This window comes from Photinus pyralis, unplaced genomic scaffold, assembly GCF_008802855.1.
Source record: "Photinus pyralis isolate 1611_PpyrPB1 unplaced genomic scaffold, Ppyr1.3 Ppyr1.4_LG7, whole genome shotgun sequence".
NCBI lineage: Eukaryota > Metazoa > Arthropoda > Insecta > Coleoptera > Lampyridae > Photinus > Photinus pyralis.
In genome coordinates this window covers 33,488,092-33,505,633 of record NW_022170738.1, presented here as the reverse complement: position 1 = coordinate 33,505,633, position 17,542 = coordinate 33,488,092, and the positions used below count along the sequence as shown (strand labels likewise).

Genomic DNA, 17,542 nt, shown 5'->3' with positions numbered 1-17,542 from the left:
CAACTTTTGTATTGTGCCGGCGAAGACGAAGAAGAAGACATTCACATCCCGACTTCCGATCCCCGATGTAGGTAGTTAGTGCGGTAGCTATGAGAGAGTGCGGTGAACGTATCCGTAGGGAGCGAGCTGCTCCCCTTAGTCCCAAGTTGGCCCTTCGAAGGGTTCTCGTGCTCGCCGAGGGAAGGCAATTTCGTGAGGCGGCGTCGATCTTGGCGAAGCTCGGACCGACCGCCCTCGCGACCGTCGCGAGCGAGCTACCCCTTGAGCTGCTGGTCGAAGGACTTCCGCATTCCGCGCAACTTTTGGAGACGCTGTTCAGTCGGTAAGTTGAATTTTTGGGAGCTCTACAGGGTGGTTTTAGCGATTTTAGTGAAAATTTCGCTTAAGGTATTTTCTCCTCGTGCGGTTCAGTGGTGCTTTATAATCGAGTGTTAGAAAAAATGTGCGCCTTTCGCCACTAGTGCATAAAGCTATCATTAAAGCCAAAGTAGCAGCGAGGCTTCTCTGGTAGGTCACTTTCACTGAAAACAATACAAAATTGCGCTCCTTTACTAGTGGCCCTCTTACCCTCCCAGTTCATAAATAACGAAATTGACGTCTCTAAGCACAATATTAGACGTGACCAACATTTAGCAATGAACCAATCGCATTTAGACGTGTTACCAACCAAATCAGTGTAACAGTGATTCAGGTTTTAGAAACTTTTCATAAATAAACAAAATCCATGCCTCATCCTTCCCGAATATATTTATTTAAAAATTCCTACTCCAAGATGGAGCATCTCTAATTTCCAACTAATTTTTTGATCGGGCAACAAAAAATGCTTAGAATATCATGAAATTTAGAGGGAGACACTCTGTATGTATTATTTCTAGCATTCCTACCCCATAATGGAATGGACGGTCGTGCAAAAACATTATGATAACGATATTTGATTATGGAGGGGGGGTCAGCACTCAGCATAACAATATCGAAGTTTTTTGAAAATTTGATAACAAAATTTCAACCCAAATTTTTGGTCGGACCACACAAAATGCTCAGAATGTCATGAAATTTAGAGGGTGCACTCTTATGTATTCGTTCAAAAATTCCTACCCCAAAATGGGAGTATCCCTCTACGGGCGTGCGATAAAAATAACGATATTTTTGTAATTGCAGAAAAGATTTTTTGAAAATGCTCAGAATGTCATGGAATTTTGAGGGTGCACTCTATAAAATTCCTTCCCCACCGTGTAGCACCCCTAGACAAGTGTGCAAAAAATAATTTTGGTATCAGAGGATTTCAACATAAAATCGAATTTTTGAACATTCGAAACAAAATTCAACTTCACTTTTTGGTCACACAAAAATGCTAGAAGTTTTATTAAATTTGGAAGTGCACTCTTTAGGTATTAAAGGTCCTTTCCCAAGATGGGAGCATCCCCAACTGGCGTGCAAAATATTATGATCTCGATATTTGGTATCAGGGAAGTTCCAAGATAAAAAATGAAAAAAAGTTCAACGTCAGTACTTTCTTGAAGATTCAAAAAAACTAATTTTACATCAATTTCTTGATCGGACCACAAAAACAACAATGCTGTCTTGAAATTTTGAGGCTGCATGTATTAATTTCAAAATTACTACTCCATTTTCGGTCAGGCCATGCATAAAATTCGTGCCTCATGGTCTTCCTGACACATTTTCAATTTTTTGGAATTTATGCGTGAATCCTACTAGAATGCCTCCAGAATGCCTCTTAACATTCTTTTGGACTAGTCATTTTTGAATTTTTTTAATTTCATTCCGGACCAGTTACTGAATTTAATGCACTCTTCTTGAAACTTTTATTGCCTTGGATTTGGATGTCAGTACATTTTACACATCTTACCAAGAGAACATGTTACAATGTTTCGTACCAGAAGTGTATTAATACATTCAACACTATTGGCGAATCTGTGATCCTGATACAACTCTTTCAACAAAAGAAATCGCTATCCATAGAACATATGACATGAGAAAGATCTTGCTACAATAGTTTTTGAAAAATTTGCATCCATCAGGAGAACATAATGCCTAAAATGTGTCTGTACTCTTTGTATTAGATTAGTATCTGTCAATTAATTAAAAAATTTAACGAGAAATGTTGTGCCAAGAGGGCATACGTACCTAAGTAAGTGTCTGTCAATAAAATCTTTACTCCTTTGTGTGTCTATAATCCTGACCAAATTTCTTCTGGCTTGATTGATATGGAAGCATAATAAGATAATAAACAGATTTTTGTTCTCCTATAAAAATAAAATTGATGCAGCAGGATCACAGAAAGGTATAAAATTTGCTGTTACTCTCCTTAAGGATTATTTTTTCCTGGCACACCTGTCTCTTTAAATTAAAAAGAGCACAGTAACGCTAAAAAAGTTTATTGCTTGGCTCCTTATTTGTTATATACCCCTCATTAAAATCTTCTTGTTCTTTTGCTACAAACTTCACATTAAACAGTTGTTACATCGGATTCACAGAACTGAAAAAAGGCATACATTTGTTTGCAAGCTCCTTACAATTTATACTTTTCCCATACAAATTTCTCATTAAAAATTCATATTCTCCTGATGCAAATTTTTCATTAAGGCTCACAATCACAGAAACGGAACAACCAGTAAAATTTATGTCCAGCTCGTGCTCACTTATTTTAATTCTCTTGATACCAAATTCATTTTAAACAATTCTTGTATCAGGAACACAAAAACGTAAAAATACATTTATTGATAACCTCCTTCTCCCTTATTACATTTTCATAATAAACAATTCTCATTAAGAAATTCTTCTATCAAGATCACAGAAGCGCAAGTATCAACAAAATCAAATCTTAATTATTTATTAATCTCTGGCAGATACAATTCATTTCATCAAAATTTCTACGAGGAGTATAAAATTTATTTCCAGACTCGCTCACGATTTATATTTTCCTGGTACAACTTTCTTTTTTAAAAATTGTATGAGGCTTACAGGAATGTAAAAAAGGTGTCACATTTATTGACAGGCCACTTTATTCCTGTTCCCCTGATACAAATTTCGCATTAAGAAATCCGTTCATCCGGTTCAAAGGATCAAGAAGGCCTAAACTTGTTGCCAGTATCTTCACGAATTATGTTCTCGCTCAATTAAAAATACTTGTTCTCCTGATACAAATCTCTCATTAACGATCCCAATCACAAAACCGCAAGAAACCGTTGAACTGTTTGTTTGACTATAATCCTCTTGATGCAGGTTTCATTTAGAAAAGTTCTTATATCAGGATCACAGCAGGGCCCTTCCCACTTTATTTATTATTTTCCGGATAACTATCCACTTCATCAGGATGACAGAAACGGAAGGGGAGAAATTTGTTGCCAGACTTCTCCGGATAAAAATTTCTTATCAAGAAATTCTTGTATCCGGAATACAGAAACGGTTCTCGTCAGGTTCTAATTTTTTTCTTGATGATGATTAAAAATTATTGTATTAGGTTCGCAGAAACGAAATAAGGTGTAGAATTTGGTTTCAGACTCCTTCTCACTCATTATGCTCTCCCGGTAGGCTTGTTCTCCTGATCAAAATTCCTCTTTAAGAAATTCTTGCATCAGGGTGACAGAAATGGTCTGATGACGTATATTCCCCATAAGAGATTCTTGTTCTGGCAGAAATTTATCATTAAAAATTGTAGCTGGATCACAGAAACGGAAAAAGAAGGTATAAAATTTAGTGCCCTTTCTCACGTTTAATATTCTCCTGTTAATTTGGTCAGGAACTTATTGTCAGACTTCCTCACTTATCACATTTCTCTCATAAAAGTTTCTCATTGAATTTTCTTGCTCCTTCGATAAGGGAAGAAATCATTAAGGAAATATTTTATCGGGTTGATAGGAACGGAACTGTCAAATTTTTTGCTAGACTCCTTATGTTGACCGAAGCAAATTACTCATTAAAAATTGTTGTTCTCCCAATAGGAATTTATTATTAAGAAATTTCTGTATCAGGATTACAGAAACGAAAGAAGCAGTAAATCTTATTGACGGAACCCTTCTTATTCCTCCTGATACACATTTCGTTTAAAAAAAAGTTGTATAAGGATTACAGAAACGGAAGAATTTGTTGCAAACTGTTTCTTATTAATAGAAATATTTCATTAATTAATTTTTATAAACCGGAGAAGGTATAAAATTTACTTTCAGAGTCATTTGCACGAATTATGTCATCGTGCTATATCAGGATTAACAAAAACGGAAGAAGTAGTGAAATTTATTGTCCCTTCTCCTGATACTTATTTGTTTTAAAGAATTTTTGTAGCAGGCTCACAAAAACGCAGAAAAGATTTAATATGTATTACCAGACTTCTTCTGCTTATTATATTCTTTTTATCTCGCTTTTTATACACGTTTTTCATGAAAACATTTTTGTATCAAGATCATAAAGACGGAAGAAGAAAAAATTTATTGTCAGACTCTCTCTCACTTATTCTATTGCCCCGATACAAATTCTGATTAAAAATGTTTGTATCAAGATCGTCCAAGAAACGGAAGAAGGTCTAAAACTTACTGTCAGCCTTCTCACCCTGGATATAAACTTTTTTTTAAATAATGCTTACTTTTCTGATACAATCTTATCATTAACAAACTGGTGTATTAGGATTGCAGAAACGGAAGAAGCAGTAAAATTGATTACTGGACTTCTTTTTACATGATACAAATTTCGTTCTAATATTTCTTGTATCAGGGACACATAAACGCAAAACACACATTTGTAATTAATAAATTTTTGTATCAGAATCACAGAAACGGAAGCAGGTGTAAGACTTTTTATCAATTATCATCTTATCAGACACGCAAAAAGACATCTTATACATATTTTTCATTAAGAATTTCTTGTTTTTGTAATTATAAGTTTATCATCATGAAATTGCTGAATCAGGGTTACAGCAATAAACTTCAGGAACGAAAGAAGGTGTATTACTTATTGTCGCTCTCGTTCCCATTTATTATATTCTCCTTCTCCATATTTTCCATTACAAAATTCGCGTATCAGGATCACAGGAACAGAAGATGTAAAATTTGTGGCCAAACTCTTTCTAGCGCATTACGTTTTTCCGATACAAATTTCTCATTAAGAAATTCTTGTTCGGTATCATAAAAACCGAGGAAGCAGCAAAGGCTCGCTTATCTCCTGATACAAACTTGGTTTAAAAAATTCCTGCATCTGATGAATTACAGATATGGAGGAAAGGTGTAATATTTATTGTCACACTCCTCATTTATTATATCTTGTTTGCACATTTTTGATTAGGAAATTCGTATATCAAGGCTACAGAAACTGAAGGAGGGGTAAAATTTGCTGCCAAACTTCTTTTCACCATTGTTCCCCAGATACAAATTTCTCATGAAGAAATGTACGTTAGGACTATCTCAGAAACTGGAGATAATATAAAATGCCAAATTCCTTCTGTATTACGGTATCCTGGAAACAAGTTTTTCTTTGAAAAGTTGTATCGGTAAACGTAAAAACGTAAAAAAACTGATCAACTTTTCCCTGTGCTAATACGGGTTCCGAGAGTGCAGGAACGTCTAGAATTGATTAACAAGACATTTTCTGACTTATGATGTTCTCCTGGTTCAAATTCCTTATTAAAAGATCTTTGTTCGTTTGATACAAATTTTGTGGTATTAGGATCACAAAATCGGAAGAACGTAGAAAATTTAGAATGCTTCTCAAGAATTATGTCATCCTGGATACAAGTGTCGCGTTATATCAGGAATACAGGAAGGTCTAACACGATATCTTTTCACATATTATCTGCTATAAATTTTTGAATCAGGACCACGTAAAAGCCAGAAGGTCTAACATTTATTGAGCTACCTCTCCTCGTTTCATAAATATTTAATAAACGTATTGTATCAGGCTCGCAGAAAGGCTCGAATGCGTAAAATTTATTGATACGCACCTGCTTGCGTATAATTAAATTGCTGGTGTTGGTGGTACAGATTGCGAAAAATGAATTTTCGTTTTGGTAATCAAACGTTCACCCGGTATAAACATAGTCGCATATAATTTATGCCAAATTAGTATATCGTATACAAGCAATAATTTATAAATAATACTTTCCGTCAACTTTCACAACACAAAATAGACTCTTATTCACAAGCTGCAGAGAGTCGAGCGTCTCTGATCTCAATTTTCTTCATTAGGTCACATTTCCCATGGATGAAAACGTTCTCACATTCGTACCTTCTAGCCATTGTCCTCAAAGAATTTATTTAATCTCTCTTTTTTTTTAGATTGTTAACGTCGAATCCATGTCCGAACATAAATACGGAACCGGTAATATGGCAATTAGTACGGCTACTGGCGGCGCACGAGGACTCCGGTTTGAAAGGGAAAATTCGAAAGTTAGCACAGATTTTGGCCGAATACCAGCCAGATATTCGGCGAGTGGTTGTGACCAAACGGAAGGCTTTCGAAGAAGCGGTCAAAGGTAAGGGTATCTTGCGATGTAGCTTTGTGACGTCTAAATTTCAGGTCTCGGTTGTCACGGTCTGACGCCGGACGTCGGCGGTCTGACGCACCTTCACGTGGCCCTCAAAAACGAAATAACCAACCACATTGAGGCTTACAAGACGGTCCTGCACAAGCTGGACGATTTGGGCCTCGTGACAAATGACAGTAAGAAACCGGTGGACGCCTCGCACCATCGACTGCTGTCGTTGCAGTTTGAGGACGTGCAGCAGCGTCTGATTGATAATACGACGCTGCTGACCACTTTAGATAAGCCCGCCCTGAAGCAGCTGAAGGTCTTAATCGAGACCTTAAGCAAGCGAGTACAAAATGATAAAGAGGCCCTTTTTTGCATATCACAACTTAAAAGGTTCGTTTATATAAAGCATTCTATTGCGCCTGATGATTATGCAACTAAACATACGCTTTAATTAAGATTAATTTAAACGCTTTCTCGTCTTTGTTCCCACGGGAACTCCTGCTAATTAGTCGTTGCAATGTAACGCGGAGTTTCATTGTACAAGAAATGTATGCAGTCGGCTAGCTCAATTTGACGGACATTTTTTTCTTCGGAGAATGGACTTCTCTTGCCGCTCCTCTGCTTCAGATCGCTTAGTTGCCAATAAATACAAATCCAAACTCTACCTTCTTCTACAGCAACAATCCAATGTTAAAATTACAGAATTAGTAGTAGAGCTGTAAGATATGAAAAAAGTGCCCATTTTTCTATTTAAAACTTACCGATTTCCCCATCAAATAATGAAAATGATCTTACTCCTGTTTACAAACATTATACCTGGTTTTCAACTCAGCTGGAAGATTCTCGTCATTTAATAATATTACATTTTTTCTAGCTGGGTCCACCAATTAAAAATCATTACAGTGTTATTTCTCTTTTGTTGGTAAAAAGCTTACTTTTGGAGGGTACGTTGCCCCCCCCCCCCCGAACAACGACCCCCTCTTCCCTGGGTGAGTTCTAACACTAGCAGTAAACGTTTTTAGAGAAAAAACGTAGCACCAGGTGCTCTTCACGCTAATTGCCCGTGGTGTAAGAACGAAATCTTGTTTCTCTGTCGCGCTTCGACGAGAGCTCCTTCGCGGCGTCGTCTGAATCACTACGACTGGATTCCCACCCCTGTAATTTTTGAAAACCAATCAATCGATCATGCGAACACCCAATCCGAGCCAACTTCTTCTCAACCAATGAAATCCCTGAAAACCCAAACTAGCAGATAGAAATCTGTTCAGCGTGGAGTGCTATATCTTGTATCAACAATTCGCAGCCTGCTTGAGAAGCTCTCTACCACGACTTATTGACGCCGCTAACTTTCACGCGCATTTATTTGGACAGGACTGTACTCGGCCCACAGAAAAAATTAGGAAATTCAAATTAAAATAAATCCGTTAACGATCTCCCGTTACACTAGGGACATAAGAATTTTTTTTCAGAATTTTATATAAAAAGTATACATACAAGTTATATGCAGTAAACTCTTTGCAAGGCAAAGTTTTATTTAACAAATATCTTTATGCCTCTTTACAAAAAAATTCACCCACTTCTTAAAAGACATTTTGGCTCAAATTTCAATATAAAAACTTCCTAATAAAACAACGACATATTATTGTGCGTTATACACTGTGTCCAAGATAAGGATGTCTATCATTACAATCTTCGAAACCATAGAAGATACGACGATGGTCAATTAGAGAAAGGATGCACAGATAAAGAGTTATTGTGATGCTTTAACGAAAACAATAAAATTCCGATTACTTCCGAAGATATATCCAAAAAACCGAAAGGTGCTGTTCTTATTTTTTTTTGTTATTTGAACAAAAACACTTTTTGAGCTCTACATTCTAAAAGATATCGTTTAGAGATTTTCAATACAACGTTTCGTTTCGGAAAAATGAGCATCAGCTTTATTTTTTATGTGGCCCCTAAAAAAAGTACACACTGTATTGAGTAGTATTTTTTTTATTACGAATACGAGGTACGGTCCATACAAAAATAAACGAAAGTTGGAAACTGTTGGTTTCAACAGGATGGTGCACCCGCACATAACGCCCAAATGGTGCGAGAATACCTATCGGGCCAATTAAAAAAATCTGGTACGCGTTAAAAGTACTTTCGAGCTCTTCATTTTAGAAAACTTTTTAGATCTAAGCTAGTGTGGTACAAGAGCTTTAAAAAAGCGCCTACGCGACGCATTTTAGAAAGCCCTTGTAGGCTCTAATAGATTTTTTAGTACTTAGTACTGTGTCGCGAGAAGAGGTTAGCTTAGAAAAGGTCTAGAGGTAATCCTCGAAGAGTGTCGACAACTTTAACGCCTTTCGGTAAAGCGCTCTTCTCTTTGTTTCTCTTTTTGATATTGATCATCCTGGCGCGTTCACCTTGTCGTCTCCCTTTTGGATTCATCTAACGCAAATTTAATTATACGTGATTTATTTATTTAATATTAATCTTAATGAAATTATAACAGTCTTGTACACGAATTTATAACATGTATACTTAGCACATACTAGCGCAAACTTCACTAGTAATCACTTCGGCATCGATAGTGGAACTTATAATAAGCACCCTTCAATTTGGTTATATACCAAACGGAAAGTTTCTAATAAAAAACACGGAACACTTTCGAAGAGTCTAGAAGACATCCGCTTTCACTCTTTATCGTCTGTGACTAATCTTTTATCGACGTGATGGCGCCTGCTGGCTCACCGATGTGTGGGATAAGTTTGTTTTTATTTCCCATTTAAGCTGTCCCAGCTCCAGAAAAGGTGTTGACCTATCTAAAGCTCCACAAAGGGCCTAAGAAGATCCAACAATGTACTTATGGGGCTTTGCAAACCGTGACAATGTTCTGGAATCGCTTCTAAACGCGTGCCAAAGCGTGCTGTAAGTACTTTTCAGAGTTTTTAAGCGAACTTCTGAGGTTTTCTTCTCTTCTGATCATCTAAGCCCCTTACAAGAGCTTTTCATGCCTTTCGAGGATTACCAGGCCTCCTATTAGCTTTCCGCAAAGCCTTTCCCAATTTTGTTTGCACTTTTCAAGAGATCGTCTAGCCCTAAAAGCTGCGAAAAGGACCTGCACAGTTGCGGAAGGTCAGAGAGGTGATCTGTAAAGGTGTTAATAAACTCAGGAAAGCACTTGCAATATTATAGAAAGATTTTAGGGAATGTCCATAGCTTTCAGATGCTTTCCAAACATTCTTGTGCTTCCCAAAGCATTCGGGCAATTTCTGGGTGCACTTTCTACCCCATATTTAAAAGTCTAGTCTTTCCCTAAACTGGGCTAGCCTTGGAAAGGCAACAACTCGCAAAAGGCTCTCTATAATTTTTTAGAGCATTTGTAACTCGTGTTGGAAAGTCAACTTTCCTATTTCTTTAGCATTTTTTTTTAAATTTGAACCACAGATGCTTCTAGTAAAGGCAAACATATCGCATATAGTAAATATCTGATGTGCGAAATGCTAATTTTCTTAGTTATGGAGATATTTTTTAAAAAATTAATTAAAGTAAAGGCAAACAGTGCATATATTGTATAAATCAGGTTAAGACACAGTAAAACTTGAGCAGGAATAGCGTGTTTTGGAGTCTATAAAGTCTTGAAATGCGCTTCTGAAAAACTGTCTATTTTTCTGGAAGGATTTGGAAACCGTTTAGGTATAATACGGTTTAGACGCCATTCCGGGTACTTCCCAAGGTGCTTTCCGAGGACTTCTTAGGCACTTCAGTCATTTCATAGTTTCTATTTCCGATAAGGGGTTGATCTAGGGAGCTATCCTAGACAATTCTGGAATAGCTAAAGACGCAGGAAAAATGTTAAAAAGACCTTTAAAATACGCATGCTGTACAATCCAAAGCTCTGTGGATGCCTTTTTCACTATACTTTTTTTTGCAGAACTTCATGTGGGCTTTCTAGGGTTCTATGTATCTCTTCTACCGCTTTTCCAGGTTTTTATAGTGCTTTCTCAGAGCGTTCTCGGCCTTAGAAATCAGTTAAAAGGGCCTACAGGGCTCTTGACACACAAAAGGGTACTCTGGAAAACATCTGCACGATTTTGGAATTTTTGTGCTTTCCAGAGTCACTAAAGTGCTTTCTCAAAAACAGTTGGAGGATGTCTAGGCTGACACAATTTCGAGAATTCATTATTTTCAAAAAACAAAAAAATTGTGGAACTTCTTGTGCGACGAACTTCGGTAGTCGCGCACAAAGATCCTACAAATCGGCGACTAATCTTGAAATTCGTGTCAATTTAGCCCGCTTTTAATGCCACTAGGCCCAATCTAATCAGACGAAGTTTGCTGCAACACGATTGATTAACTACGGTTAATTATACTCACTTAATTGGCCGGATTAAAATTTCCAAATTCGGTAGCCTAGTAATGCCCATTGTTACCGAGAATTTCGAATCAATCGCCAAAGGTCTGCGATAATGAAATAAACTGTAAGGCTAAAATTAGTTAATAATTAATTAATTAACGGATCTGAAATCCTAAAATGTTTATTTTCCATGAGGATTGTCGGATGCCTTTTATTGTATTTGTTATGGCACAAACCTTTATTTAAAAAATGTTGCATTAGGCGCACGGGGTTCGAAAATGTCAGGTTTCTAATTGTTAGACACCACTTCCACTCACTGAATTACATTTAAGCAAATTTTTCTTTCATACATGGTAATCTAACTTGAAATAAATTCAGTAAATCAGGTTTTTTTCGGAAATATACTCGGACACATCGATTAGTACTTTAAACTGCACTCTTTTTGATGTAAGAAAATTTTATACAGGGTGTACCAAATTTGAAATATGACATCGATTTTTTGGATTTTTTAAAAAATTTTAACTTTTGCCCGCTGCACTATACTGCACTTCGTCAATCTGTGGATTATCCAAAAAGCTCCAAAATGTTAACAAGACGAAATTTAAATATTTTACAACTTCGGAAATTTAGATATTCTTAAAAATCAAAATTCCAACTTGTAAGATTCTGAAAACCCATACAGGGTGTTTAAAATGAGAGGAGGTAGGGCGTCATCATTAATTTTTTTAATGGGACGCCCTGTGAAAAGTGGGTGGTCATTTTTTTTCCATAATGCAACTACTAACATGCGGGTGGTAAATGCAACCTTTTACAAGGTCCGAGTGCTGAGATCTCAAACCTTCACTAACTACTAACTAACGTGCGGTAAAAAACCAGGCTGGATATGTGATTGGTTTATTTTTTTCTATCGCTCTAGCTTTACGCTCTAATGTTGCTGCGGTTATGCAACCAAACATACTTCAAGTATCGTAACTGTATAACGTGTCGCCTACTTGCTGCATGTATGTTGGGTTGCATAACAAGAGCAATTTTAATTGCTGTGGTATTTAAAAATACGCGATAATTTACAGATTACAACCGATAGACGAGAACAAACCCGTAGCTACACTTCTAATGACATTTACCAAAGGCTGTGGCGCCCTCTTGGAGCTTATGCAAGCGCCGGAAAGTCCTTGCCACAGCGATGGTTATCATTCGGAATCGGAACAGGAAGTTGATAAGAGGTACTATTCAATTTGCGTACGTGTTTGAGGAATTGTGCGCAAATGGGAAATCCCAAGATTCGGAAAACCCTTTGAGCCTTCGCACGAATGCCCCAATTTAATCCCGCGCTTTTTTTATAGGAACGATGCAACGGATCGATACGCTGCACTTTACTTTCAAAATCGACCTAGAGCGCTAGAGGCATTAGATTCACTTCCGGAATTGCAATATGCGACGCAATTAAAAGCGAAAATCTTATTCTCGGTGGTTGTCGTAAGTAATTAAGATACTCAATTAATTAATTATGTCTCTAATGGGGACATCGGCAGCTTGCTTTTAGGACTTGCAAAAATTTGCGAGAATCGAAACTGAGAGAGACGCTACGTAGTTTACACGTGGACGAGCGGACGTCGGTCGCTCACGTTTTTCGCGCGCAATTGATGCGCTGCCTCGCGTCGACGGCCGACACCTTTCCACTCGTGGACGCCGAGCACCAGGTGCTGGCGCTCCTCTGCGACACTCTGAAGGAGTACGAGTGCCTGAAGACGTGCGCCGCTCTCAGAACTTACGTATCCAACGTCACCGGCGTCTGCTGGTACATCGCCAATCAGGATCCTCCCTACGAATTGGACACCGACTTCCAAATTCCGATTCGGTTCCAACCCGAACGCCATATCAAGCACCATTCGTCCGACCGAATGAGCAGCACCGTACGGGCGTACTTGTGGCCCGGACTTAGAAGTAGGTCCTCGTGCGCCCACAAGGCCGTCGTGATCACGAATGGCACTTAATCTTAAAAAAGGAACTTGCGGTTTCGTTTACATTATGCAAATATTTTTAATTCTGTGATAGCGGTTAGGAAAGCTGATTTCTATTATACAGTTTTGTTCGCCAGTGTCGGCATTAAAACTATTGTTTAATAATTAGGACAACACAAATAATCAATAATAAACATCCTATAACTGAAGCCAAATGGCATTTTACATTTACAAAAAAATTTTTATTTTATTATTTTATATATTATTTTAAATAAAAAAATGTAGATGTCAACGTTCTGGGTTGATTTAGTAACCGCAACCGCATGTTTACGGTCTCGCCCGGTCTCGGTCACAAGAGAGGTATCAGCGTGCATTGATAAGGTCAAGGCGATATGGAATTTTTTTTTTCGAAACTACTGGTGGTATTGCTATTGTTTTTGGAACAAAAATGGCGATTGATGTAACCGGTTGCCCCTGCCGGAAACTCGCATAATATTTTTTCTATAGCATTCTATCTCTGAAGTGATTCAGGTATCCGGAATATATTGAAGCAAATTCTTGTCACATTTTTCGGGAAACAAAGAGTTTTAGGGCGAATTTGTAACGGTTAGTTACATTGCAAGGGCTGAAGACCCTCGTTAGCACTGAATAAAATTGATCCTCTACGGTACTGGTAACAAAATTTCTATAACCATTAATTTTGGATTTTTTTACAACTTGCAGTGTGGTAATACAGAATGAAACTCGTTTAAGGATACTATGATTGCGTTAAATAAACATCTGCTGCAAATTCTTATAGATAGCCGGCCAATACTTTATACAATTCAGTTTTTCTTTAGGTTCGAAATGGTACGGCCCTTCAATGGAAAGGCCCCCTCCAGGAAAATTGAAAACAGGGTCGCATTTGGGGTTATACAGTTGAACCTTTGAGACCCACAGACTATTCGCTCAATTTTTATACACGAATTTGACTACCAATTCAGACTCACAGACACTTTTACGCGTTGATTGCGACGATCTTTCGAAAAATCGTCCTATTGAACTTGGGTGATCGTTAAAATTGAACGAAGAACTCGCACACTATCGAAGTCTCTCCTTTTTCTCTCTCTCTAATTTTCTTTACAGATGAACTTTGCGTTTTTGGATGCACGTACATAAACGCACACAAAAACGGCCGTCTGTAGAGTGCCATATGTATTTGCCCAAGTAAAAAACTGAAACAGAAATTAAGCAATTGTCTCGACCAAGCCCGCTGCGATCTAATAATCTGCCCGTATTTCATTCCCCTACATCCGTCTCGTACCAAAGAATCGAACCCGGGCCGTCCTGGTGCAAGACGGGTGTCCTATGCACTAAGCCACTGTGTGTGTTATACATATATTTTTTTGAAAGTTTATCCAAAGACAAGCATATCGCATAATGTAAAAACCAGATATCATCTTTCTTATTTATAGAGATATTTTCTTGAAATTTTATTTATTTGATTCCCTGTATTTAATAGTAGGCGAAGTATTAGCTTGATAGCTATTCTCCCCATTCAACTCACTATACACCATAAACAGCCATGCCTTATCTGGTTTTTGAACCCAGGACTCTTGCAGTCAAAGTAAGACCTTCTAACGTAAATTCATCTGAGCTACGCAGTAGTGAAGGCAAACATATCGCATATTTCAAACATCAGGTGTGCGCATGCGCAGAAATGCTAAGTTTCTTATTTATTTATGCCATAACTTATTGTCCTTTGTCCGTTAATGACTTTTCGGGAGAATGCGCTAAAATTACACCTTTTTTTTCATTTTTTGAAATTTTAATCACAAATGTTTCTTGTAAAAAAATCTTATTGCATATAGTAAAAATCAGGTGTGCGCATTTTCAGATAAAGAAAAGGAAATACAGGGTGCCCTATTTTGGACACTTTTATAGAGTATCTCTGTAATTGTTAGTGCTATCAAGAAAGTAATATAGGCGTACGTAATATGGGCCCAACTAAAAATGATAAATCAACAATTGAACATTTTCACTCGCTTAATACAGGGGAAAATCAAAAAATGGTCGATTTCAAAATGACCCTATATGCATTTTCTTAATTAAAAGATATACAGAAAAATGTTTATTACAAAAGTTAAATAACATTCCGTTTTCAATATGTGCTCAGGTGGAAATTATCAGACCTAACTTCATTTTTTTAAATTACACACTGTATATCTTATTCTAAAATGATAACATATCATATTTTCATTTCAAAAATATAACACTAAATAAATTAAATATTGCTTCAAACATCATCAAAAAAGATTTTAACAAATTCAAAAACCTATTTGAAATTTGTTTGTATTTTTTAAAATAATTTTTTCCTAAAATTTTTTACATTTTTTAATCTGAATTATTTTTGATTTTTCTTTCTTCATCTTTTTGAATATTTATTTTATGTGTATTTTTGTATTTTTTAAGTGGGCGGGGTTCCAGCCGCACTCCACTCCGCGCCACACGGGCCGGTTCCCGGTCCCTAGTGTGTTCTATTCTTGAGACGAAAAGTTAATGTGACATCCTTTTAGGTTAAAATATACAGGGTGTTCCATTAAAAAAAGAAATTTTTCGGTATCTCTTGGCTAGGTAATCAATACGCAGTCATTTTGAAATTGAAAATGTTTTTATTTCCCCCCCATATCTGTTAAGTCAGCGAATATTTTTCAAATTTTGATTTTACCATTTTAAGTTTGACCCAAAAAGGCCACATGGCGCTTATATTACTTTTTTGATAGCCTTAACAATTAAAGAGATACCCTATCAACGTGTCGAAAATGGAACACACTTCCCTGTGGAAGTGTTTGTTATCTTTTTAATGAAACCGATTGAGATAAAGAATTCTAATTGATTATAAAAACCAGAAATTAGACATTAGATATTTTGTTAGCATTAAGAACTAAACATTTACTTAAACATTACATTTCAAAAAATATCAGTTATTGCTATATACATTTCAAAAAAGGTACTACCTGAGGTTTTTTTTGAATTTTTTAATGTCAGTATTCAATGGAAAAAGATCTTGGAATAATACCCAGTGAACTTTTATACCTTTTTTTAGACTTTTATTGGATATCTGATTCCTGATCCTGATCTCCTTAAGAATCTTTCGCTTCCCGATGCTGTCTTCGAAATCTTATTAGAAATATTCTTAGACGGAATCATCACATTCTGAGGAATCTCAGTCAAAACTTCCGAAATCATGTTTGAAGCATTACGGTATCCTCTTATAGAGTCGTTCGAAACCTTCCTTAAGGAATATCACAAGAAATATTCTCGAAAATCTTCTTAGGAATTTTTTTGAAAATATTTTTTAGAATATATGGAAATAATAATAATCTTAAAGATCGTTCCAGAAAGATGTACTATACACTCGTTAGCTATCATGATCATAAACAATCTAAAAGAGGGAGTGAGGGGGGCAAACCAAAAACGAGTTTTTGTTTCTCGTGTTTTCAGAGGCCAATACAGAAGAACGATTTTAAAATAAAATTGTTGACGTTTTGTGTACAAATGAAACTGTGTGATAATTGCTGGTATTCCGTAGAATGCTATTTTCAATAATTAGTTTGGAAGTGACGCACAGAGAGCAACGAAAATGTACATCAATTATTCTTAAACAACGAACTAATCGACAAAGATTGTTTTCCCAAATTCGCTTTGTACATTGATATATTGGGTATATGTATAGATAATACATTGTGAAGTTTTTATAATAAAATTGGTGCGTAAAATAATAATTTTATTTTTGCAAACGGACAAATATAACGATTTTATAACGAAGCTTTTCAGCGTAAACACATGCGTATAATGTCAGTTGTATTTTTAATATGTTTTCAGAAGGTATAAAGGGGCTCTTGAGATATATTATCCCCCTCAATCATTTCTACAAGTCAGCGCCCCTGCATCCCACTAATATGAATGTATAGCTTGGTTTTCTCATTTCCAAAACAAAGCTTTTTGGCTGGCACCTTGAGCTTCTCTTCAGAATATTCACCTACTAATTTTGCATATTTTTCTTCAATCCGCCCCACTCAATAATTAGGCTTCGATGTGGCGCAAAATTGAAGAAATTCATTCGCGCGCTTCTCACGCGACAACTTAGGAAACCATTTTCGGTGGGGATAAAGATCATTTAAAGTTTCGTAAATTTTATGGGATTTTTTAATTTGTTTATTACACTCACTTACGTACGTAGGTACTCAAATATTTCCACGACAATACCATTTGTATAATTACGGCCATTAGAAACGATTACATGTATATCTTATTATTAATTAATTCCAAAGACGTCACCACATACAAAATTAACTTGTTTAGCGATGTCAAGAATTTTTCTCTATATTTACTTTCACCTATTAATGTTTCTCTCCTTTTTTTTTAAAGTAACTCGCGCTAAAATTAGCCAGAGAGCTTGTGCGCGTTTAATTTGTATGCGGATTATAAATAGATTTTAAAGTAGTTTATTTATGGCGTCGAATTTATGTGCCGAAATGTCAATTTTTATTAATTACGTAATTGATTGGCGAATAAATATTTAAAATGTACTATCCTCAGGTCGGCGTCGATGACGTCCGTGTACAGATGGCGTCACTTTCTCTAACCTCAAAATACGTTTGCGTGATGACGGCGAATGGCGCCGGTTTTTGCAGCCTAACGTGACTCCGTATCAAGGGCGCATGCGTCTTTTTTTGAATGTCGGCGCCATTTTCAAAATAATTTGACCTCTGT

At 36.6% G+C, this 17,542-nt stretch overlaps 1 protein-coding gene across 1 annotated transcript; it reads left to right on the top strand.

The window, feature by feature from the left end:
• LOC116177163 lies at nt 1-12,996 on the top strand. The gene is made up of 6 exons (XM_031496053.1): nt 1-322; nt 6,285-6,481; nt 6,526-6,871; nt 11,897-12,049; nt 12,170-12,302; nt 12,359-12,996. Exons 1-6 carry the CDS (start codon nt 90-92, stop codon nt 12,818-12,820), a joined length of 1,524 nt encoding a protein of 507 aa, XP_031351913.1. The 5' UTR covers nt 1-89; the 3' UTR covers nt 12,821-12,996.
• The last annotated feature ends 4,546 nt before the right edge of the window (nt 12,997-17,542 follow it).